Source organism: Phyllopteryx taeniolatus, chromosome 19 (genome assembly GCF_024500385.1).
Source record: "Phyllopteryx taeniolatus isolate TA_2022b chromosome 19, UOR_Ptae_1.2, whole genome shotgun sequence".
Classification (NCBI taxonomy): Eukaryota; Metazoa; Chordata; class Actinopteri; order Syngnathiformes; family Syngnathidae; genus Phyllopteryx; species Phyllopteryx taeniolatus.
The window spans coordinates 18,048,381-18,065,882 of NC_084520.1; the positions used below are offsets into that span (position 1 = coordinate 18,048,381).

The 17,502-nt window shown below is 45.1% G+C and overlaps 1 protein-coding gene across 11 annotated transcripts in view; it reads right to left on the minus strand.

Annotated features, from left to right (window-relative positions):
• Window positions 1–17,502, minus strand: part of ankfn1 (ankyrin repeat and fibronectin type III domain containing 1) — a 46,773-nt gene that overhangs the window by 24,450 nt on the left and 4,821 nt on the right. For 8 of the 11 annotated variants that reach the window (XM_061756502.1, XM_061756497.1, XM_061756501.1 and 5 more), the window contains one exon: window positions 13,947–14,167. In XM_061756502.1, coding sequence (XP_061612486.1) covers window positions 13,947–14,167 — 221 coding nt within the window. Of the gene's footprint in view, window positions 1–5,186; window positions 5,225–13,946; window positions 14,168–17,502 lie in introns of all 11 variants that reach the window. The other 3 variants (XM_061756494.1, XM_061756499.1, XM_061756496.1) reach the window with 1 other exon arrangement.

A 17,502-nucleotide genomic window follows, 5' to 3' on the forward strand; every position in this document is an offset into this window, starting at 1 on the left:
ATACGTTGGCAAATGCCGACCGGAGCCCGACGAATAGCTAACGCGCCAACTCCCGACAATACGGGCGGCGAGAGCGACGTTTAGCTCGGGAAGCAGCCCTCCTTCCCATCATGCTTTGCGCCGACGACACCGCCAAGACCGCCAGTGAGGCGCAGCGCCAATGCTTAAAGTGGGAAATCTCGTGGCCTGACGACGCTCACGTCGCTCACATCCGCTTCACCGATTTCATCTATTGCGGGGGATTTCTCGAACGTCTCCGGCGCGATGAAAACGAGGGAGAAGTCAAAATCCATTTACACACAAACAAGCACAAACACGGGCGAACGCACACGCGCACTCTGCATGAGACCAGAGGTAAGAGGTCTCACTCCGAAGCTCCTTTGCCCACCATCTTGTTTCAAAAGCAAAAGTGCAGCACACTTCCCTCCCTGCTTTATTGGCAATAAACATTTTGTTTGCCTGCCAAGTGTGATCAACGGATTCATTCAAGTGGGGGCCAACGCTCGTTAATCCTCTTATTTATTCATCTCCCGTAATGAAAAGCGCTCGACGAGCCCGAAGGCCTGCGGCTTCGCTGCATTCCCACGCGCGCAACGCGGCTGCTGACAATGACAACATTTTCCTTTCTTTCTCTCTTTCCTTCGACTTAGAAAGGAGTTTACGGATGTGTCACGTTGCAGCGTGACCGAGGGAACGCTAATCGGCGCGCACGACGGCCGCGCGTGACGGCCGCGCGTGACGCCGAGGCCAACGCGTCTGGCGCGTCGGACGGCGCGCAAGCGAGCGAGCGAGCGCCTGTCGCTCGGACGAGGCCTCTCCGAACTCCCGGAAGAACAATGAAGACGGCGGCTTCCCGCCTCCTCCGCTGAGGACTCGAGGCGCGAGCGGCGGCGCCGGCCGATTGGCTACGCTGTTGCCATGACTCCCATTGAGAGCAACAGGTGAACAGGATGGGGGGATGGGAAGTGTGTTTTAAGCATTTTCAAAGTGAATATTTACAAAAAATATATCAAACGCATGCTACATCATCCTATGTAAAACAATAGCACTCTACGATAAAAGCATAGAGTAACAACACAATTAAAACCGGACACTGTGCTGCTGCTTCTGGTGCGTGCGCCTTGACCACTTGGGGGCAGTATAAGATCGATGGACCAGTATACCATACGTGGAGATGGCTCCTCATGACAGCACTAATATTAGTTGTTCCTCGCAGAGGATAAAGAATATATCCCTGTGAGTATTGTCATTGTCTGTCTCCATGTGACGGTGCACCATTTGGGCTCATGTATCCACTATCAATGCTAACCATTAGCACGTCAATGGAGTTTGCCATTATATGTTAGCATAAAAGTAGCTCAAAATAGATCCTATATAGATAGATCAGAAAACATGATTCAAGCGAATGTAAAGAAAATGTTTTTATAAAGTGCAATGACTGTACAAACGTGTTGTGTCCATGCCTTTAAGGGGTGTGGCCTAATGAGCGACATCTGCCGGAGCCGGTCAGTCTCCTTATGAGTGTTCTCATTTTGTATTTGTGCGTTCGACTGTTTTTTGCGCTTCAATAAACGGCGACCGTGGCCCTCCCTGTTATTTATTTTGTATTGTTTTACTTCCAATCTGCCCGGCAACACATCCCCTCCACCTGCCCGCCGCTCACGTGACGAGCGAGGTGACCGAGAACGGGCTGTTCCCCGCAAACAATACGAGCTTTGTCACCTCAAAGTGAACACAGCCTGTCCGAGGCTTCGTGAGTCACGTCCTTTAAGTGCTTTTGGAAACACTGGAGCCAAAAAAAAAAAAGGGTTGGAAATAAAAATAAAGCCCCAAAAATACCTTTTATAATAATAATAATAATAATGCACAGGTATTCAATAAAAATTTGCATTACGACGAAGCGCTGTTTCTAATACGTTAACAACCTAATTTGGCCTCACAAAGAGCAATTTCTTGCACAGCTCTTCGAATTATAAAATCCCCAAAATTAAGAATCATAAAAAAGAACAGTAGCTCACCAAAAAGTTAAACGTATATGAACGTAAAGTCTGCGTAACATATGTCAAAGAGTTTGTTTGACTAATGATTCATTTTCATTTTAAAATTGCGGTATTTATATTGAAATGAATGATGATGAATCAACCTATTGTTTAATCAAATTAAGACAATTTAAAAAATCTATTAAAAAGGTGTAAATGAGAGTAAAAAAAAACTGTACAATATGAGAAAGTTTTAATGATCAAATAATTAGTCCTTCTAATTATTATTTATAACTCATTTGATGATAATCAACCTTTATTTAAATTAATTAAATGTATATGTACATAATTGTTTATTTAATATATTTGATTATTGACAATAAACCAATTAACTACTTATTAGATTTATTTAAAAAAGTCGTTCATATTAAGTATTGTTACGTATGATTAAGTATCAAGTATTAATTATTAAGATAATAAATCAATGTTACTGGTTAAATATTTCTGCTGTGTATTGTGATTGTGAATCTTTGATTCTTTTGGTCAAGGGTCGAGAATTTTCCAGAAAGATCAAAGTGATGGAAAATGTTGATTTAGCCGCTTCATTCGTCCGATCTATTTGTTTCATAATCTATGTCAATTATGAATAGTTATTCTCTATCATATCGATGTTTGGTCCAAATCGAAGCTTGTCGGGAACAGACGAACTGACGTTATTTCCTATGGGAAACGCGACTTTGGTTTTCCTCCGATGGGGTTGTGGTCAAACTTTCTGGAACGGATTCATCATGAAAACCGATGTTCCGCTGCGTCGGGAGAGAACCTTTAGTCCATACTGAGCTGGCGTGCTAACGATGCTAACCGCGACATAGCACGCACAAACACGCACGCTCGAGTTGTTGAGCATCTTGATGCTCGTTACCGACAACATGTCATGTAGCCAACAAGTCACCATTCTGCAGTGAAGCACATGAAGACATAACTTTAACGTTAGACAGCCCAGCGTGCGTGTGTGCGTGTGCCCGCGCGTGCGTGTGAGTGAGTGAGTGGGCGGGAGGTTTTTGAAGCAGCACTTTTTGGGGGAGCGTGCAACAAACAGCGAGGAAATGACTCGCATCAATCAAAGAACGCGGCATTAGCGCCTCCCCGGGTGTCGCGCGGCTCCGACACCGACCGAATGTCACCACGCCGGGCCAGCCGCACAAGTCGAGTCGGTCGGCTTGTTCCGATAACGACCGCTAATGACCCCCCCGCCCCCCCCCCCAAAACCTCACACTGTCAAACGGCGAAAAAGGATGACGACCGACGCTTCCCTTTATCTAAAATGACACACGAGTAGCGCAGCGGTAATCGGCCCAAATCGGAGGCAGATTTGCAGCTTTCGTTCAAACTCAAAAGTGCTGGTAGTTCGTAGTGCTGGGAGTAGTGACAGCGGTGATGCGCTACTAGTAACAGTGGAAGTTAGTACTAGTTGCTGTTATAGTGCTAGCGGCGGTACTCGTCGAAAAAAAACGACACACTCGTCATAACCTGTAATCGGGCAGTCGGTAGCGGTGGTCGTAGTCGTAGCAGAAAGGGTCATGTTAGTCATGTTTGGAGCGTCATATTTTCCCATTTTGTTTTGAACGGAAGTGAATTTATTAGTTGCCGAAGTCGTGGCTGCTGCTCAGCTTGAACATTTAAAAAAAAAAAAAAAAAAAAAAAAAGCACAAAGCCGCAATTTACACGACAGAGCCACACAGCCGCAGTTTGCCGCGTTGACTAAAAAGAAACGCGGCGCTCCGCTACTGTACCTTGCTTGCCATCGCCATGGCAACAAGTAGCCAGAGGCGATATTGAACTTAATGGCTACCTTGGGCCCCCTGCGTTTGTTGTGGAGATCGCGGAGCGGGGCTGCGCATGAGCGCAATTGTCAAGCGGCGGTTACAAAACAAAACAACACCAGTCGACAAATCGACTCCTTGCGCCGCCGGGCTTTCATTTGACACTCAGGGGACACTTCATTAGGCACGGCGGCCAAAATGCGATTTTTATTTCAGCTCATCAAACATTTTTATTCATTGATCTCATTAAATCGTTGGTTAATTGATTTATTGTTAATAATAAAAGAAAATTTAAAACTATAAATATTACAGCAAAATGCATTCTTTTATTGTTAAACTAAATTGCTTATATTCTACATGTATTTTTCCTTTTGCACATTGAATAATTAGATATTTAAAATACATTTAAATAGAGGTGCAACAATGAATCAATTAATCGACAACTAACTGATTATGAAATGAATCTATTTTAATCATTCAAATACCTTGTGCGACTTAAAACTTTTGGAACTGGATCGTAATCAATTTACATTTGAATTTGAAATATTTTCCTGTTTTTGAATAAAGGGATGGAAATTAAAAAAAATAAAAGATTTGGTTAGATTTTTCGATTCGTTGATCAATCGAAAAGAATAATCGACAGATCAAACAATGATTAAAATAATGGTTAGACAGCCCTATATTGAACCATTTTGCATTTATTGTAGGGGTGGGTAAAAATATCGATGAATCGATGCCCATTCCCGTGCCCATTTCAATATCAACGTCAGCAAATCCTCTGAATCGACTCATCGCCTCGCCAGCGGGGGGCGCTTCGCGTGTGATTCACATAAATAAATCTTAATAACTTGGTAATAGGTACTCTCATTATTTGTGTATTTTTACTTCCTACTGAAAACGACATTGAAGCTTTTAAAGCAATATTGAATCATAACACAAAGAATCAAAGTCGAACTGAATCACAGCCTTCAGAATCGAATCCGAATCAGATCGCCAGGTCCTTAAAAATAGCCAGCCCTAATCGATTGTTAAATAATTGGCTAATTCACTATTACTGGATAAACAATAACAATTCATTGATATATTGAAATAAACCACACACATTTGCACACTACTTTCTTGTTTTTTTTTTTCTTTAACCTCATTCATGAACGACCCGGCCCATCTGCCAAAGAACGCATGTTGGCTTGAACGAAGACGCTAAATTGCGCGTCCGTTCCCCGACGCTGACTGGCGACGTGTCCCGGGTGTGCCCCGCCTCTCGCCCAAGGTCAGCCGGGGCAGGTGGCGGCTGGCCCCGAAGCGAGCTCGATTCGGGCAAGCGGGACGGCCGCACCTGACGTGTTCCCAAGCGGAAGGTGCCACGCTACGGGGTAGGACTTACTTCTTTCTGGAGTCGTATCTACTCGGACTTCCCAGACTCTGCGGAGGAGACGGAACGGAGAAAGAGGGTCAGAAGGGTTGCCCGCCCGCGCCCGAGAGCGGCTTCGGCTCACATTAAATTTCAGGGATTTCCTTCAAGTTACTAAAACATTCCAGAGGTGCCAACTGTTTTGTTTTCTTCTTCTGGAAAAGTAAGACGACCCCCCCGTCGTTGGTGCGAGCGTACAGAAAGGCATCAAGGACGCCCACGTGTTTATTCACCAGTCGGTCGATAAAGAGAAATTGCGTCGTGTTGATCTCTAAAAAAACGGACGACATCGTGATGGCTGTGAGGGTCCGGGGAGGCGGTGGTGCGCATGGAGTGCGCGGATGGCAAAGTCATACGAACATACACCGTTACCACGGCGACGTAGGAGGACACAAAGTGCAAAGGACGGAACAGGAAGTGTCTCCATTGGGTCACTCGCCGACAACATGTGCAGAATTATCAGGACAATAATAATCGGCGTCAAGAACATAATATGTTGTATACTGTAACATGTTTTCTATATAATATTTAAAGTAGATCAGTCAGGGAGGCAGTAGGAATGATTATTTCCTCTGCCTGGAATAACGTTTTGATGAGTCAAACCAAATTACAAGCATTTATGAAAATGACATATTTACACATGAACATTACATCGCTATTGAGTCGACATTCACAAAAAAAGCTGTTTTGGTTCTTGTTTGGCAAAAGTGGCAAGACGCAAAAGGTTGCTTTGGCACGCTCAAATAAAATCTCCATTTTGGGAGTTTCCGAAACTTCCTATCAAGTCGCACAAAGCGCTCGAGTTCAGGCCGAGCGTTTCCGAGAAGATGAGCGACTTATTCACAATGATTTAAGCAATCGTGGATAAAGAACTCTCCGTTCTAGAACGTGTCTTCTAGCAGGTTCCTGCTCTCTGGCATAAAAAAAAAAAAATGACTGTTCCGCCTCCTCGCTTCTGCTCACTTGACTCGGGTCAATTTGGCAACGGCGACGAGCGCCCCGGCGGGATGTCACGGACGCGACCGCCCGCCGGCATCCAGATGAGATTATCGCTCGAGCCGCGGCGCCAATGAGCGCTCGCGCACACAGACACGCGCCGCAAAGCGCTCGTCGGCAGCATGTTCCCGAGTCGCTGTCCTGCGTGGTGGCGGGCGTGACCGAGCCGCGTGAAATTGTCAGGTGTGCCGCGGGAAATGATCTCATTTGACCAAAATGGTGCCAAAACGATTGTTTGTAGCGAACCGCGAAACGATCGCGCTTCATCGCACAAACGCACCGAGTCAGCATGACAGCAAGCTAGCAAGCAATGTTAGCAAAGCTACATTCAAAACTGAAGAGGTACAATAAAACGTAAAACCGGAAATAGATACAGAAATCGCAATTCCGGCAGACAGCGAGCGAATTGACGAACTGGACTCGAACGGAGGTTGGCACGGCAACACGGAACGTGAAGAGAAAGCGAGCCGCGACGGTCGGATGTGACGTCGGCCGGCTCGGGGGGCTTGGCCCGTCTCGGTCCCGTCTTTGGCCTTCGGGAGGCGCCGCCGCGCAGATTCAACTTTTAACGAGAGTCAATGGCTAAAGATTTGTGCGCCCAAAGACAACAAGGACGGAGGAAACCTTTTTATTTGAACACCAAGACCTCGCCCCCAACATCCCCCCCACCTCACCCCCCATCCTACCACCGCCACCTGGAGCTTTTCACATGACTTTGCTAATTTCAACAAGGCTTTATTCTGATATTTGCCCCAGGCTAATTTGCCTCCCGAGTGAATTAGCGCAGCAATGCCGGCATTCACGGCCCGGCGAGGCGGGCTGCCCAAGGGGGAGGGTGGCGCGGTTTGGGGGCGGCGGCGACCGAGACCCGATGGCGTGCATCGTACAATGCGGTACTTACAGGCTACGGGTATAAAACACGGCTGCAACCGCGCGTGCCGTCTCGTGCCGCTGCGCAAACTAGTTCTTGGGGCAGTTTGTAACCTTGAAATGTTGGACAATACTACACTATTTACACTTAAAGAACTCAATTAATTTATTTACATTCTCTTTCATGACTTTTCTTGGGGTGAACATATTAATAGCGCTTCAATTCATTTCTTTGGGAAATTTTGATTTGATACGGAAACTGGCTTCAGAGCTTGGCATAAAGAAAAAAAATGATCCCTTTATTTTGCTGGTCGGCAAATCAATTGCATTTTGTAGTGTCTAAATAAATAAAATAGCTTCACTATCCTCACGGTTGTTCTGTATCCACAGCGGACATTTGAATGAAACTCCGAGTGCCTTTTCAAATGTTTGTCTCTGAAATCCCGAATCATCTAAACTGGGCCCCTTGGCTGAAATAGAATCAAGCGATGGTGCGCTCGTCTCAATTGACTCCCAAATGTACTTCCTCGCTGTGTCATGTGGGCCTGCTGCGTTGAACACAAAGCTATTATTCGCTTTTGACGGGCAACAGGTGGAGAAATTGAGCGTTGAATTGTTTTACCCGTCACTCAACGTGGCCGGCATAGACGGATGAACAAACCCACATTTGTTCAGTCAAATTGGATCATTTCTGATGATCTGTGGTTGAGAATCCCTCAGCGAAAGGACATTTCGAGGCCATGAAATATTTCAGGTGCTCGTAAAGGGAAATTGAAAGCGATTCTGTCTGGACACGTGCGGCAGCTAGTGTGCTGCACTGCAGAGGATTTCTTTCTTTTCCGCCGTGCGACCGCCGCCCTTCGCATCAGTCGATGCGGCGCTCTCGAACGGCGCGGACGCCACGCCGCTCTCCTGAGGGGAAGAGGACGCCGCAAAACGTGTCCTGTTTTGGAAGGGATTAAGCCTAATAAGACGGCAGGCCCAATTTTGGAGCTAATATTCCACGGCGGGGCGGACGCGCGGAGGATTTGGAAGCGGTGCTGCGGCTTCATGGATGCGCACAAAGACTAGCTTGACTTGCGCCTTGATATGATTAGCCCCGCGGGAGCTTAATACGGCGCCGTTGTTTGCGTACAAGACGGCGAGTGAGAAAAATGTGTACACAAATCCCTCCTGTGCCGGAGGCTACGTACGCCGTCGGTTCTCAAGCTCGGGCCCGCTAAATAATTTGCAACAAAGTGTGATTTTGTTTTATAGCGTAACTATATACGAGGACCAGCACCAATAAAGCAAATATAAGAAAACAATTTCTCCTCCCATTATATTATAGCTTGGGCCAATTCAAAGCTAAAAAAAAAAAAAAAAAGTTGTTTTGTTTCTTTGTTTTTGTTGGGTTTTTTTTAGCACAAAAGGCATAGATTTTTTTCTGAAAAGTTTTTTTTTTCTTTCTTTTTTTATTTTTAGAATAAAGGCATGGCTTCCAGATGAAAAGGCATAACATCACAAGAATAAATTCATTTTTGGGCAGCTATCAAATGTTTTTCCAATAGACTATTGTGTCCTTTTGCGCAGTCGGATAGAAATGTTTTGCGTACAGCACTTTGTCGCAGCTTCGGTTGTTGTTGAAGTGCTCTCGAAACAAATTTGAGCTGAGTATGAAACACGCTAGCACGTGAGGTGCAGGTATTCCGTTTGTCCACATGGGGTTACTCACATTCTACTGCAGTATCTGCGACTTTGAGTGTGTATGGCTTTAAAAGGCGGGGCCTGGCCTGCTGGTCAGGTAATAATGATAATCATAAAAATCCTAATAATAATAATGTGTATTTGTTTCAAGAAATCTTGCCAAGTGAAATGTTCCTGCTCTATTAGCACATTAAGTCACGTATTCGTCATCTCATTACTTTTGAATGTGTGGCGTTTGTGCCGAGTGAAACCTCGGGGGCCACAGGAGACCTCCCTCCCGCGAGGCTCAATGCTGTGCTTCGCAGCACGTGAGACAAGCGGCAGGTTCATTTTCAACAGCGTCTGGTGGTGCTTTTCTCACAATGGAAAAACAAAGTGGGGGGGGGGGGGGGGGGGGGACAACAACAGCTGCCGGCTCACAGTCACACTGATGAACTTGTTTCACTTTCCAGTCTACATTTAAAAAGCTCCAACTCAGGAAAATCAAAATGTGAGCGCGCTTGAACGAGAGGACAAGCTCGCCCCCCGCTGGTGTCCTCGGCATACACCGCCAAACAATGCTGCAACACCTCATACAGCTTGATTATAAAACGGAATAAATCCAAATGATCCTGGCAATAATGAAGAATTGGGCCAAACTGCCCAAAGGTGCCGAACTTGTGGCATCAACGTACACGACCAGTCAAAATGCCGCCGCACACGTTCTCATTCAAAACTCCAAATACTCAAAACACTTGTATCTCAAGTCATCTTTCATCATTGAGATGAATGGAAATGTCTTTAATCTGTTCCAGCGTCCCCCGCAACAAAACAACAAAATGTTTGTGACGTGTTTTCCAATGTCACGCTAATACACGACTACACATAACAGATATTTCAATTGAGCGTCAAGAATTCATCGCGGCTCCTTGCGGTGTGTACGTAGTCGGCCACCGGGGGGCAATATAAAACCGTCACGCAGACCCAAACAAAGAAGAGTTTCACAACTACTGTGAGTAACTCAAAGCTGGAGTAATGTTGTTTTTCGCAGACGATAAAGAATATATGCCCGTGACTATTGTTATATTGTCTGTCTACATGTGTTGCAGCACTGTTTGAGTCCAAATCTCCATTGCTTAAAAAATGATGACACCGCCACATGAATGCTTTGCGTGAGCCATTCTATTGTTATACATTGTTTGTTAGCATGGCAAATGCTAAATGGACTTGAACGGCTTGTTTTAAATACACAACATGCAATTTTCTTCGTTTTAGAGAGCTCGAGAGGATTGCTGTGTAGCCGCAGTAACGAGGTGATAAGCTCCCACTTTACGCAGCATCACAAACTCCGAGTCGAAAGACAAATAAAGCGAGGGGAACCGACCCGTGAGGCTTTCGGGGGATTTTCCATGCGGCGTGGGGGATGTTTATGTCGCCGTGCTGCCTGCGTTGCCTGGAAATCGACAATTCAGTCAGCCGACAGAGCACCGGGTCACGTGACTGAAGACGAGTTTGTGTTGCTAACCGTGCTCCGCTGCAATTCACGAGCTGTGCTCACAATCATTCGCGGATCCATATATCGATATTTTCGATTTTTAATGGCCCGCTTCCTAAAAGGTCTACTGAAAGTGCCGTTGTAGTGATTAGGGAGTCGCGTGTGAGCCGATGATGCGTTGGGAATCGTTCACACATTCCCCAGTCCCAAATCACTATGTCGGGATTTTTAGTCAACGCTATAGTCCGCTATACAAAATGTAGCATTCAAATGTTAAATACAATGGAATTGTTGTCAAGCAGCGTTCGGAACCATTTACTCATTCACTTTTCCCTCATCGATATTGCGATTGCCATCATAATTGTTCCTTCATTGGAGTACATTTGGAGAGGTTGCCATGTTCTTTGTGGCCAAAAGAAGTGAGCAAAAGGAACTGATATTGTGCCAACTTCAGCCAAAAGGAGCTACATTTATTTTCGGCCTATCGTACACACGCCGAGCATCATCATTGTCATCATCATCCTCCTCTCATGTAAGACGCTTCTGTATGTTATCTTTGGCACATTTGGCAACCCGTACACGTGACTACAGCGTACTCGTCCGCCTCATCCTCTCATGTGAGACGCCACACGCTGATGACGACGTTTGGGCAATTACACATCATTTTCTTCAAATGTCACTCTTTCCTTCTCGGTAATGCGATGGTACAATTACTGCCATTCAAGTCTGCCGTAATTACAGCTTTTAGCGGCGCGTTCAGCAGTGCAGTCCGGCGTGCACGTTGTGTACACACGCACCGCATCGACAGTGCACCGACGGAAAAGATTTTTGGGGGTTTTTTGTTACTAGATTGTCAAAAATAGAGAATTTCCAACATTGCACAGCCAAAGAGGAAAAAGTGGACAGGGGGGGAATGAGCGCGTTAGCACTAGCTTGTTTGGGCTTATCGTCTGCTCATCGCGCTGGATGATATGGCACCGTAAGAAAATCTCATTTTGATTTTTTTTTCAATTTGACAAATATCAGAGTTCTCATTATAATTGCCCCCCCCCCGCCCCCTCACTTATCAAAAAAGCAAATGATATTTTTCAAAAGAGGTTTTGTGTTTGTTTTTTTTTCCTCCACTTGTGGACTTTGCTTTATTTCTCCACATGCCAAACAAGCTTTACAACTTTTTTTTTTTTCTTCCCAGGAAGTTTTTTTCCGAGTATTAAATTACATCAACTTCCAAAGAAGTTGATGATTCTGTTACTGGAAATGTCAGAAAATCGGCGAAAATGTTGACAATTGTTTTTCACGGTAAAAGCAGATGTTTGCCTTTTTTTATTTGGTTACAGCACAAAGATAATTTGTCTTCTTTCTTGGAGGATGATAGAAATTGGAGAATATTTACTGTTGAGAGGCTGAAATTCCGATGATTGGGACAATTTTAAGTCTCCAAACCATTAATCAATTGTCAAAATAGTTGTTGATTAATTTGATAATCAATTAGTTGTTGATTAATCGATTAATTGTTGCATCTCTACCTAGGCTGTTTTTACACTCTCGTATTTAAACCACAGCTAGCATGCAAATCGCCATGTCCTACGCCCTGGCATCTGGATTTGGGCCTGTTTTACTGCCACTTCTCCTCTCTCCTTCCCCCTCCGCAGGTCGCACCATGGATTGCAGCATGGACTGCTTGCCGGCCAATCGCAGGGCATATACAGACAAACATGAGTTGACACCTTTAGAAAATGGAGATTCTTCAATGACGCTAACATGCGAACATGTTTTGGCAACGCGGGGGGGAGCCCGAATACCCGAGATTCAAACCCCGAAACAGACGTGCCACCCACTCGCACACCGTGCTGCCCGCGTGCGACGTCATCTCTCGGCTTCTCTACTTCAGTTGACAACCGGTGTCATTACGACAAGGTCTCATATTAATAATTAGCATCAAAATGAGTCATAATGTTTTTCAAGTCTCACGGCAGGAGTCACACGGCGTGCGTGAGCATGCTGATGGCAACAAAGCGGCCCTCGTTTGGTCGCCGAGCAACAGCATCCAAACACCTGACAGGAGTTTTCACGCGGAGTGAACACGAGACCTCAGTCTCCAAAAGTTGGGACTGTGCTAAAAGCTTCTAATTGGTGGAGAGGCATCGCGTCTGTGACTCACAGCGACACAAATACGAGTGAAGCGGCAGCGGGCGCAGGGCGCAGGGCATGAGGGTCAACAGGCAATTGTACGCCTACACAAGCCAAAATATACGTACAGTGGACGTCCACTTTTAGCACTTCCAAATATAACATAAGGTGATGTCGCATGAACGTGTCGGAAGGGTCAGGATATCAAGTTCAATGATCATATTTCATGTCTATACAGCGCTAACGTAGCATATTTACAGCATTTAATCATCGATAGGCCTCGACATCCTATTTAATGGCTATGCACTTAAATCATTCGCTGTTTTGTGTTTCAGAGCATTTGGACTGATCTTGCAAGACCTCCACAATGTTGTTGTTGTTTGAAAATATAAGCACTGAAACTACCAAAAGAAAAAAAAAAAAAAGACTCTCTTCTTTTCTCACCATAAATTAAAAAAAAAAAACACTTTTTCTAGCTTTTACTGTTCTTCAGTCATCAACAGTAGAACGTGGTTATTTTACCAAAAACAACAGTTGACCAAAAAGCGGATTAACAAGCTTTGTGTGAAAAAACTTTGACGCGGACATTCTTGCTTTTGTAACACCTCAAACCATAAAACAAGAAAAACAAGAGCGAAAGTAATGTTTTACTTCCAGATACTTGCAGTGAGCGACGCCGACTCACCGCATGGCTCAAGTTGAGCGTCAGTTCACTTCCTTTTCTGCCACGACGCACACTCGCTTTACGCCATCCGCGTTCGAGTCTGTCCGAGTGCCAGGTGCCTAAACCTGCCCGAGCTCCGCGTTGGCATTTCTCGCCCCCACGATCGACGTGACAAGACGAGATCCACCGCCTACTCTTCATCTTCTACTCAAAAGCGGTGCTGAAGTCAAAGCCAAAGTGATGCAATGGCACCACCTGCAGGCATCTTTTAGTTATTACAATGGCTTACAACCCTGAATTTCATAGACGTACTTGAATATATTCGTCGGTGGCAGTAAACGGTTGGATTCCAGTTGATGAAAATGGGAATGTGTTTATGAAGCATATTTATATCCGTGTGACTACTCTCATTCATTGTCAGGGCTTTGCGTCGGTTGCAACCGGATTGTTCTGGTCGTCTCGAGAAGACGCAGGACAGCCGTAAGCGTGAGACAACGTCTCTCCTAAAAGTCACTCGTTAACCACACTCGTTAAGATGCCCGCTGGCATATTCGTGCTTTGGCATATGCGCATTCACCTAGTTGCGCATTATTTTTCTTTTGCAATTGTTTTCATTTTAAATATGTAATAATCGATCATATATAATATTTTCAATAAATAATTTTTCGATCCTTTTTCTTCTTTGACGGTTCATCCCCGGTAATTCACTCATTTTTTCAATGCAATTATAATGGGTGCCAATGATGCGCGGATTTTTTTATATATATTATGTTGTATATATATATATATTTTTTTTTTATATATATAGTTGATATTTCATGTTAATCCACTGCTGATTTAGCATGTTGAAATCCTATTTGATGCATGTACCGGTAACGTAGCCTATCTCATGGGTGTGCGTCTCCAAACTCACGTGGATGTTGCGCAGCTTCTTGCGTCCTCTCTCCAGTCTGCCGAGCAGCTTCAGGTGTCGTCGCTCGGCGCCGGTCGGCTGCAGAAGCCGCTCGTCGGCCGAAAGCGTTTTCCTGACGGCCGCCCGCTCGCCGGCGCCGCTCCGCTGGGCCGGGTGCTGGCGCCTCGCCAGGTCGCCCGGGCCGCCCTCCTCGTCCTCCTCCTCGGGTGACCACGGCGAACCTGGACGAGAGAAACCGGAGACGGCCCGGTGTCACCCGACACGCTATTATGCAATGAAACCGATCCCGTTCTCACTTCAAAGCGAGCATCAAGAAAAGTGTCGTGAATGTTGTCCGTTCCACTCGTGCCTTGAGATAAGTTCCAGCCTGTACAGACAATAGACAATAGCGCTTTATAATGTTGTACCATCAAAAGATTTAGCAATGATGTCATTATGTAAATATAATATAAAGAATTTCAAAGTTTTGTGCATCTTGTTTAAATGATTGCGGCTCCTTCTGGTGTGCATGACTTGGCCACCGGGCGGCAGTATATTACAGTCATGTAGACAAACGGAGAAGTTTACTTCAACTACTGTAATAGACTCAGCCATCTGCAGTAATATTAACCTTTTTTTTTTTTTTTTACAGAGGATAACAAATATATGCTTGTGAGTATTATTATTATATCGTCTGTCTACATGCGTTGCTGCAATGTTTTGTGTTCTAATATCCGTTCCTTAAAACATCATAACGCCGCCACAATGAATGCTATTTAATAGCCTGTCTATGGCATTTACCACTATGCGTTAGCATTAAGTTGGCGGACTCAAAAGGCAAAGCTCGTGGTTGTTTTAAATCGACAAAGTTGAATTGTCTTTGTTGATGGTGTCGTTTGAGAGTAAAACGAAGTCCTTGAGCATAAAAGTTTGCAGAAGCGAGACCATTTTATTGTTCTTACCTTTTTACTCTTAACAAGCAGTTCGCCTACGCCGCCGACATGAGTATGAAAAGTGAAAAGAATGTTTTTGATGTGCTTTGGCAGCAGACAATGGGACCGGTCTGAAGGAGCATCCTGCGAAGAGTTTCATGGCAAGATGTTTTGTCACATTGTGCTCGTCAGCTAGCTTCAAGTTTCCACCTATTGAGCGCGTGCGTGCGATCAGATGTCTGGTGGCTGCGCTCGCATTAAAAGTGCATGAGACGACTCAGTGACCAGACAACGGGGGTCCGTGGACCTCACTTTGCAGTCCCCACATTGTCTAACAACATTGCACCACATTAAAACATACAGCAATGACACGATTAAATCGAATGTGAAGAATTAAACAGTTTTTGCACCATTATTTTTATTTTTTTGCTTCCGTTCAATGGCTATTGCGCTGCTCCTTCTGCCGTGTGCTCCTTGGCCACCTGGCGCAATATAATACAAACACAGATATACACGAAGCCGGTCAAAACTCCTCAGTATTCTGCAGTAATATTAGTCGTTCTTTGCAGTGGATAAAGAATGTATACCTGTAAGTGCTGCTACATTGTCTGTCTACATGTCATGCTGCACTATTTGTGTTCAAATATCCGTTGCTTAAAGCGTTATAACATCGTGACACTGATTCTATTTGTTGCCGTTCATATCGTTTGATATTTCAAATACTTTGCCATTATTTCGTTGGCTCTAATGTGGCGGGCCTGTTAACAATATTCTCCTGCGTGGCGTGTCAAATTGACAAGACATTGTAAAAGTTTTGCTCACTTTTACTGCGCCTTGACGCTAAATGGACTTTATTAAGGCAAAGCTTTGTATACAAGCAAACGTTTTCTGAAGAATTGTTCACGAGCTGCCAAACTGCCGCCTGTTGTGAAGTGAGTTCAACCGAGTTGCCGCAAAAATCGGCAGTGAAGTGATTAGCGAGGGGGAACGAGTGAAGGGCTCCCAACACAGATATGTAATATCATATTAACTCATAGCTATGTAATATCATGTTATACCGCTATTGATTCATAAATGCTGTGTTAATAATCGTGTTCATTTTCCACTCCCAACGTTCACTCTGCGGTCAAACTCGGTCAGAAGGAGATTTGTCTCCCTCCGGTGGGCAGATGAGAAAGAAACGCCACAAGGAGTTTGCAACGGACTGTAATCTGCCGCATATTCGCAATTTTATGATTCACCATTTCACATATTTGCTGTTTTTTGGGGGGGCGGACAAAACTCACCGATTAGCATTTTTTGTGTTTAAAGTATTTTATGATTTAAATGGAAATTGAAACTGTAAATACATTTGAATGAATGAAAATACATCTTAATTCAAAGAAATATTACAGGGCTCTTGATGCTCTAAATGCTCGGTGGGCCAGATGAAAAAAACGGAGCGGGCCGTATTGAGCCCGTGGGCCTTACTCTGCGGACCCCTAAATCATTCTCGCGCTGAACGAACGACGCTGAGCCACAAAGCCAAAAAGTGGGCGGCAGATGCACGACAGGAAACTCATTAACGTGCCTGTGACGGGCGGCGCTAACGAGCGGCGTGATCAACACAGGAAGTCTCTCGACTTGATAAACAAAGCGTGTGCGTGCGTGCGTGCGTGCGCGCGCGTGTTTGGAGTAGACATTCTTAACTTGCCTGCACATCCGCTTTCTCCCCATTGACCTTTAGCGCCAGAGGAAATGATAAACATCCACGATATGAGTTCCACGCGCTCAAATCCAATCGTAAGCCAGATATGGATTCTGACATGTTTACGGCGCTAACGAGGGCGCGGGAAGATTATTGGGTGAATTCCAGAGCTGTGCTGGAATTAGCCCAAAACGGCTGCTTCAAACCAAAATGGCTGACTTCCTGTTCGGGTTCCGCCATGGGTCCTTGAGACGTTTGTCCGCCTCGTTTCACGTCGATCGATGAAAGCGGGTGAAAATCGGGTGCTACTTTTGTTGGACGTTCGGGGGCGCTAGTGAGCGAGTTTGGGGAGGGGAGAGGTTGACGTTGCCGATCGCTAATATACGTTAGCTGCCTGGACTTTGGATTCGTTCAGCCAATCCCTTCTCCTCCTCACGATGAAGTAATCCCTCGTTTATCGCCTTTATCGTTGGGTTCCGGAAAAGGTGAAGACCGCATATTTATACATATTTTAAAACCTGCATGAACCTCCCCAGAGTCGTATTATCCTACCGCATACTCCTAGAAACACTTTCTATACTCTTGTATCTTTTGCATGATAATTTGAAACTCAGTGCATCAGACCTACATAGTTCCTCGAACATTTTCGGAACTTTCTAGTGATTCAATCGTTGATCCTTCCCAAATCCCTAATCACGACGCGCTCATCTCATTTCTGTATTTGCAACTTCTTCGGTCCTCGCTCGTTTACATGTTAGCATCTTGCACCGCAATAGTTTTATTTCCTTTGTTGTTTTTTTTCCCCACCGTGGAGACGAGCGAGACGGGCGGAGGAACAAACGCTTGCGGGAACGCTTCCTCGACGACGCCGTTTCTTGGGAACGGCAACAAAGGACGACGTCACGTCATCCACGCGTATCACAAGTCGACGGTCTCCGTGGCTGAATGATGACTAAAA